Here is an 8,056-nt window from a genome sequence, read left to right as displayed (position 1 = left end):
TGTCGTGGAAAAACACGTGTAGGCTTTAGGGTCAGGTCAGTAGAAGCTTTTATTCAGAGCTACAGCTGTAGGAGAGGACTCAGAGCAGGGAGATCTCTCTCTTCCAGCAGAATCATCCAGCTTATATACTTTCAAAACAGCTCTTACACAGGCTGTGAATGCATAGTAAATTTTCCCAGAGCTACAGTCAAGGATAACAAACACGTACTCTCTGTTATCTGAAAAACAACAGACACATACTTCTCGGCTATCTCAAGGCTGCGGAGAGGGGGTGAAGCAGAACACTTGGGAATACAAAGAACAAACATTTGTTTCTGTCTTTGCTCTAATGTGCAGAGCCAGCAATTTCCCACTTAACTGTCACGGTCATCTTACGACTTGCAGTTTAGCTTGACCAAAGTTTAAGGCATCCATTTTGTTTAATTCCACAGTTCCCCCTTTAAGACTTCTTTAGTCTCACCTTTAGCCTTAAACTTCCATTCTCATGAGTCTCTCTATCTCATCTTGCAGCCTTTCATGTTTTCTTTCAATCTGTTCACACTTTTGTAACACCATTATTTTAGACTCTGCAGTGTGTTTTCTTGTTTTTACTAAAGCTTTGCCTGCTGGCTGTTACGCAGCAGAGGATCAGTTGTACCAAGACATAAGACATTACTAGAACTATTAAGACAAACAACATTCCATACAGGCTTTTCCTACCAAGGGCCCCTAAATCTGGGAGCCAGGAGGTCAGCCAAGACCACATACTGCCTTGGTCAGTGTTATGCAGAGTAGCGGCTTCTTTTTCAATAATTTCCACCTGAGTTTCGATGGCACCAGAAGCGTCAGGTATGTATACACAGCATTCGGTTTTTATTAATGCACATACACCTCCCTTGCTAGCTAGTATATAGTCTAGGGCTAGGCAGTTTTGTAACGTCATTTGTCTCATTTTTTTCATTTCTTTACTTATTTCATGAAACCCAATGGCAATAGCATTAGCATTTTTTTTTTTTAGAGATGCTGCAATCTTTTTTATTTCGGACTTGGCTAAGCCAGCACCATAGTTGGGGAACATTATACCACAAAACCTTTGATGCTCTGTGATCTCGTGTGCATTACTAATTCTTCCCTTAGGTAAGTGAGACCTAATAGTGAAGGCAGGATATGCTGCAGAGACATAGCACGTTTCCCGCCAACCACAAGGGAGATTTTTATAGGCCTTATTTCCGCATGCAAAATAGTGACTGGCTAGTGCAGTAAATCCACTGCTATCAATATCATCACAGCGTGGACGTGACATCCATTGTGAATAGTACCCTGAGAATCCAACTGAATTGGGAGAGTAGTTGGGTATCCAAGAACAGTTAGAAAGCCAAGCACCATTTACCTTAAATTCCACTTCACACTTACTGAATCCTACTGCAATACTAGATCCATTACAAGTCCAACAAAACTTTCCAGGGGTGGCATATGCTAGTCGTACATAGTCAGCTTGGCTGCAGTTTATGTCTTACCAGGTTTCATTTCCCTGGAAATCTGAATAGTAAGGAGCTGACATTTGGGTTGCATTTAAGGGTACTGGTATTATGGGTATTCCCCCGGTAGAATGGATAGGGATATGACTACATATCCAACAACGAGAGACGTTTAAATCTATCCTAATTTGGTTAATTAAAGGCAAAAAACATTTCCATGCATTAGAACACAAGATCTAATACAGAAGGTTAAAAGGAAGATGTTCATGATGCTGTCTTAAATAATTCTATGTGGCCCATGGTTGAAGATGGTATCTATGTTCTCTGATCCGCAAACTTGGCTGGGCTGAGGTGTTGGGTTCAGGAGAGAGGTTACTAGCACTTGCACTCCAATGCTCCTCACTTGCCTGAGTGAGGTCCTGAGGGTCTTTGTCCTTGGCCTCAGGGAAAGGTCTTAACTTTGGTTGGAATTCAACTGCTTCGGGGTCCAATGGAGGTGATACCTTTTTACAGTGCGAGGTGTGAGTCCACGTCTGGTGACCTGGGCAACAAACAACAGTGTTAGTGGTCAGAAGCACCTGGAACAGTCCTTTCCATCTGGGTTGAAGCGCGTTTTTCCGCTGATGGACCTTTACATAGACCCAATCACCTGGTTCGAGGTTGTGAGAGGGAACATCCCGTGGTTGAGGTAAGGCTTCTTGGACCTGTGAATGAACAGACCTGACATACTTCATTAATGCCTTGCAATAATTCAGTACAGTGTCATCAGTCAATTGTAGATCTGATTGGTGTAAGGCAACAGGTGGTGTGGCTGGCATCCTCGTGGGTCGTGCCATGTGTCACAGGCCAGCTGGGCACTGTGAGTATATCAGTTTAGTTGCAGACTGACTGAGCACTGCAACTTTAGTAGCCACTGGGCTTTTTGGTTCGGGATCGAGAAGGTGATGTTGGAAAGGAAAGAAATGACAAGTTTCACTTACAAAAAAAGAATTAATTTTACTTATTACAACAAAAGATATAGTTTGCATATATAATAGTTAATAAAAGGTTAAGCTAATAAGCAGACAACATAACAATACAAATTAAAATTGACAATGATAATAAAACAGATAAAGAAATTAACCAAGAGTTCCCACTTGGTTAGTAACTTATCGGTAGTCCCTCAGTTAGAAGATGCACGGCAAGTTGAATCAGCGAAGTCAGACGTCTCTGAATTGGGCTGCTCGAAGGATACCAGTGAAAGCCCCTCAGTCAGGATCTGGTCTCACTCTCACAGGGAGTAAGAGATATCTGTGGGGTATGGGACAGCAATGACCCTTCTGTTCCGTCCTTCCCGAGGGTTACTATGACGTGTGTGTTCTTTTATATTTTAATTAAGCTAATTTTTAGTTATATAGCCATTCATAATATTGCTTTATAGCTGTTATCCTATAGGGTCAAAAGGTGTTAGAAATTATGATAATAAGCTAGTGCCCAAGCTTGGGTTTATCCAATAAGCAAATTGCAACACAACATCTTCAGGTTTAAAATTAACATTACCCTGCCTAAACCCATCCCCTTCAAAACTCTCTATGTTTTTTTTGAGATGTCCCGTCTTGAGATGTACTAGATAAGCTGGGCAGTTGAATCCAGTTTTTATCATCATCAAGGCTAAATTCTGAGCGAGAAAGAACTATTAGGTCAGCTAATTTCACAGCTGTGGCTTTGTCTTTGAGGCCTAGTCAGTTCCACAAACAATTACAAGTTACATTTCCGGGTTACAAAAATACAAGCTTCATATTAGACAAAAGTTCCAAATGCCTCCAAGAGGCACATATTTATTGCTTATTAATTTCTTTGATTCTGGCCATCACAGCCATGAGTATTTCATAAGGTGTTAGGCCATGTTTTCTATTGACAGTGTTCCTAATGTGCATAAGAGCAATGGGCAGTGCATCAGGCCATTAGAGGCCTGTTTGAGCGCAAATTTTGAAATGCATGTCTTTAAATCAGGGTTTTTACATTCTACAGCACCACTTGATTGTGGATGATAACTACAGTGCAGATGTTGCTGTATGTTGAGTGCCTGGCAGATATTTTTGAGTATTTGTCCTGTGAAATGGGTGCCTCTATCGCTATCTATTGTGAGGGGCAATCCAAATCTAGGGATGAATTCTTTAAGCAGTTTCTTAGCTACTATGATGGAATCAGCATGTATACATGGGTAGGCTTCCACCCATCCAGAGAACATATCAATAATAACAAGAATATACCCATAAGAACAACACTTGGGTAGCTGCACGAAATCAATTTGCAAATTCACAAACGGTCCCCATGGAGGGGGATGGGCTGCGGGTGTTGTCTTTACCCGTTGCCCAATGTTATGAGCTAAACAGATGGGACAGGAGCTGTGGTACTGTTGTGCCATGGAAGGAAAATTTGGGGCAAACCAATCTCTTTGTATTGCAGCAATCATCCCCACCTTTACAGAGAGAGTCGGGGTGCAGTGAACATCTTGCATGCAGCCAGTCATCCTTTTCCTTTTTGGAGCTTGATTTTGGAGAAAGGCTAGATTTGAAAGGCTAGCCAAGGGAGACTGGTCTGCTGAAAAACAAACAAGAACAGAGTTAGGAGCCTGTGGGCCAGAAAGGGCCGTGTTTCTGGCAGAATGGTCTGCCAGATCATTTCCTCTTGTCACATCATCAGAAGGTTTTTCATGAGCTTTACATTTAACAATAGCATTAGCAGAAAGCAGTTGAACGGCTTCTAAGAGCTCATTAACATAACAACCATGACTGATTTGGGTCCCTGATGAAGTGAGGAACCCTCTTTGTTTCCATATCCGTCCAAAATCATGAACGACATCAAAGGCATACTTAGAGTCAGTATAAATGGTTGCATTTTGATCCTTTGCAAGGATGCAGGCACGTGTTAAAGCAATGAGTTCAGCAACTTGAGCAGCACGAGCTTGGGGTAAAGAATAGGCTTCCAAAACAGCATACTGAGTGCATACTGCATATCCCGTAACTAATTGGCCTGCATCATTTCTAAGACAGGAACCATCAACAAATAAAACAAGGTCAGAGTTTAGGATAGGAACGTTCTTGAGATCAGTTTGAGGGGTTAACAACTGAGTTGTGACAGACAGGCAATCGTGGGGCTCACCATCAGAGGCGATTGGCAGAAGTGAGGCAGGATTTAAAATTGAACAGCGACTCAAAGTTACATTTGCAGCTGACAATAAAACTTTTTCATATTTGGGAAGGTGGGAATTGGAAATGTGCTGAGTTTTGCCTTTGAGGACAAGGGCCATAACAGCATGCGGAACTGCAACAGTCAAAGAGCGTCCTAAAACTAGAGTATCTGCCTTTTCAACTAACAAGGCAGCAGCAGCACCTCAACAGAGACAAGGAGGAAGTCCCGCAGCCACGGGATCAAGAGCAGAACTGTAGTGTGCAAATAAGCGATGTTTTTCACCATGCAGTTGAGTACCCCGAAAGCGATTCCTTCTTTTTTATGACAAAACAAGATAAAGGTTTTTTTATAATTGGGGAGTCCAAGAGCAGGAGCAACAGTGAGGGCTTGCTTAAGGGCCACAAATGCTTGTTCGGCTTTAGGAGTCCAAGGGAGTGGTTCTGGGGTGGAATCATGAGTGAATGTTTGCAAGCGTTTTGCAAAAGCGGTGTAGCCCAGGATCCACTGCCTACAATAGCCCATTGCACCCAAGAATCCCCTCAGCTGTTTCTTAGTCATGGGTTTGGGAATGTTGAAGATAGCTTCAATTCTACTGGGGGAAAGGTGTCGTTCTCCTGCTGAGATACCATGTCCTAAATAATGTACCTTAGGCTTACAGAGTTGCAGTTTGGAATTTGAAACCTTGTGGCCTCTCTGAGCTAAAGCTGTGAGGAGTGTCAAAGTATCTCGTTTGCAGGCCTCCAGAGTAGGTGAGGCTAACAACAAGTCATCAACATACTGAATAAGGGTGGACTTCCCTTTGAACGTGATGGGGTCTAAATCCTGTTTCAGGATTTGGGAAAACAAGGTGGGGGACTCTGTATATCCCTGAGGGAGTCTTGTCCAGGTATATTGGAGTCCCTGATAGGTGAATGCAAACAGGGACTGGCTATCCTTATGAATGGGGATGGAGAAAAAAGCATAGCACAGGTCTACCACTGTAAAACGGGTGGCATCTGGAGGGATACAGGAAAGAATAGTGGCGGGGTTAGGGACCACGGAAAAAGTAGGTAGAACAGCAGCATTTACAGCTCGAAGGTCTTGCGCAAAACGATAAGTATCTTTACCAGGCTTTTTAATAGGTAGGATAGGTGTGTTGCAAGGGGAGTGTGCTGGGACAATAATCCCTTGCTCAAGGAGCAAGGAAATGACAGGCTTGATCCCTTCCTCAGCTTTCCTTGAGATGGGGTACTGCGGGACACAAGGGAGTGGCTTGGCAGGGTTTAAGGTGATGCGTACTGGTTTCGCACTCAACATGTGACACACTTCATTTGCATGGGTGGACCACAGTTGTGGAGGTACTCGTGCTAACAGTTCCTCTTGCAAGTAGGAAGTGTCAGGATCAGAGTACTCCTGGGTTAGCAAAGCCACAAGCTCGGTTTCCCTATGTTCCAGTACCTCAAGGTAAACACCATTCGGACTACAATAAATTACGCATCCCAATTTACACAACAGATTTTTTCCAATAAGGTTGACAGGTGCACAGAGGCTGAGAAGGAAGGCATGATTCTCAGACAAAGGGCCAATAGCAATGGAGACAGGTTCAGAGACAGGATGTGGGATAGGTTGTCCGCATATGCCGACTGTATTTACAGTTTCAGGAGAATGAGGCAGAAAAGGAAATTCAGTGGCTTTTAGCATAGAGCGAGAAGCTCTGGTATCAACAAGACAGAAAACAGGTTTACCAGAAATAAGGCATTCAACAAATGGACCAGATTGGTCGATAGCAAGCAAAGGAGCAATGAAGTCCCTCAGGCTCTCCTATTCAACACTGGGAAAATTAATAAGAGGAGGTGTGGGCAGGGGCTGAGGTCTGGGTCTTTGGTTGGGGCGGTTGGGGCATTCTGATTTCCAATGTCCTTCTTGTTTGCAATAATGACATTGGTTCTCATAGGCTTGGTTTTGTGGGCCCAGGGATCTACATCTCAGGAAGCTGATTGATACTCAGGAAACACGTAAGGTTAGGGAGTAACCAGATACTTAGGAGCCAGCTTGAAATTCCTATGGATAGCAGATATACTGATGGGATATCTCCTGGTTTCTTCAGAAACAATAGATAGCTTGCAGCATCAGGGTTTGGGATTTTTACTTGTTGTGAACAAGCCTCAGCTTAGCATGACTTTTCCAGATCCTACTATAGTCTTTTAACAGACTTAAGGCAATCATTGGAGTATTCATAACCTTTGGGAGGGGAGGACTTCTACCAGTTGTCCTGGGAAAAGTAAGACCGCACTTGTGGTCAGGGCTCCAATGGGCTGGATGCTGTGATGAACCCTTTACCATTGTTCAAATGTTGCCCATACCCCCTGACTCGTGTCTTGCCTCAGCATTCCCTAACCCTGGATCCACCCGGGCTTCCCCTTCCTTGTCCACGTCCTCTTCCTCTACCTGGGTCCTGCAACTGAGAAATCTGTAAGGCCATTAACTTGGTCTCAGCATTATCTTTGGTCCATTCCATCTTGTTGTGGAAATGGTTGGCTGCAGCAAGGACTTCAATTAAATCTTTAGTTTCCCAACCAATAATTACTGTTTGAATTTTCTCAGCAATTTTAGGGTTAAGTCTCTGGACGAATGCTACCACTATTGCTTGTTGGGCATTTCCAACAGGGTCATCCATTCCTGAATACCATTTAAATGCTTGTTTGAGGCGATCCAAATAGTCACTGGGGTGTTCATTTTTATTTTGTTTACAGGTATTTATTTTGGTCCAGTCTGCTTTCTTTGGGCAAACTGTGAGAACTGCCTGAACCAAAGCATTTCTCTTATCAATAAACTCTTGGCCAGTCCCAGGGTCAGTATTGGGCCAGCCGCTGGCATCATATAAACGTGACATGGTTTCTTTAGGTAGAATAGATCGCATGAGCTGATTAATATTGGCCCACGTTGGATTATAACAATTTATGAGAGTCTGCAATTCTTCCTGAAATTTTTATGGGTCTTCCCTGATTTTTGGGAATTTTTTAATTAAATTATAGAGGTCACCTGCAATCCAAGGTGCATGCACGGTGTTACCTCTCAGCTCCATGTTCTTGGGGAACCCTGACAGGACCAGACTGTCTGACTCATAAAGAATTCCCCCCCCACACCACCACCTAAACAGGAACTGATTAAGATGCAGTGTGAGACACACCTAAAACCCTCCAGATAAGGGTGACTAGAGTGAAACAACTGCCCTAGGTCTCATTTGCATCTGAGATGGAACCAGATGACCATTCATTTACATGAGAGATGGAGAACAGAAAGCCTGAAGCAGAGACTGCAGTGAATTCTGGGATCAGAGAAGCAGGGGAGCACTGCATGATGGGGAATCTGTGCTCCAAATGCTAATCAACCCTCACACCCAGCTCAGCATTTATCAGACCAGTTCTAATCTGGATTTACAAAGG

At 43.4% G+C, this 8,056-nt stretch overlaps 2 protein-coding genes and 1 long non-coding RNA gene across 4 annotated transcripts in view; all 3 read right to left on the bottom strand.

Annotated features, from left to right (window-relative positions):
• Positions 1 to 1,729: 1,729 nt before the first annotated feature.
• Positions 1,730 to 8,056, bottom strand: part of LOC109296026 — a 9,110-nt gene continuing 2,783 nt past the window's right edge. Inside the window, exon 2 of one of the 2 annotated variants that reach the window (XM_019515232.1) lies at positions 1,730 to 2,161. In XM_019515232.1, coding sequence (XP_019370777.1) covers positions 1,745 to 2,161 — 417 coding nt within the window. In that variant the 3' untranslated portion in view covers positions 1,730 to 1,744. The remainder of the gene's footprint in view (positions 2,162 to 8,056) is intronic. The other variant, XR_002096877.1, reaches the window with a different exon arrangement.
• Positions 2,079 to 6,317, bottom strand: LOC109296025. The gene is made up of 2 exons (XM_019515231.1): positions 3,317 to 6,317; positions 2,079 to 2,293 (listed from the first exon to the last, which is right to left on the bottom strand). Exon 1 carries the CDS (start codon positions 4,747 to 4,749, stop codon positions 3,334 to 3,336), a length of 1,416 nt encoding a protein of 471 aa, XP_019370776.1. The 5' UTR covers positions 4,750 to 6,317; the 3' UTR covers positions 2,079 to 2,293; positions 3,317 to 3,333.
• The window catches only part of LOC109296027, a 1,668-nt gene continuing 1,214 nt past the window's right edge, over positions 7,603 to 8,056 (bottom strand). The window contains exon 2 of the long non-coding RNA XR_002096878.1: positions 7,603 to 7,682. This is a non-coding gene — a long non-coding RNA (uncharacterized LOC109296027). The remainder of the gene's footprint in view (positions 7,683 to 8,056) is intronic.

The sequence above is a fragment of the Gavialis gangeticus genome, unplaced genomic scaffold, assembly GCF_001723915.1.
Source record: "Gavialis gangeticus isolate Ggan-Ray unplaced genomic scaffold, GavGan_comp1, whole genome shotgun sequence".
In the NCBI taxonomy this organism is placed as follows: Eukaryota; Metazoa; Chordata; order Crocodylia; family Gavialidae; genus Gavialis; species Gavialis gangeticus.
Note: the sequence above shows the minus strand (reverse complement) of the source record. Positions and strands in the feature narration are given on the sequence as shown.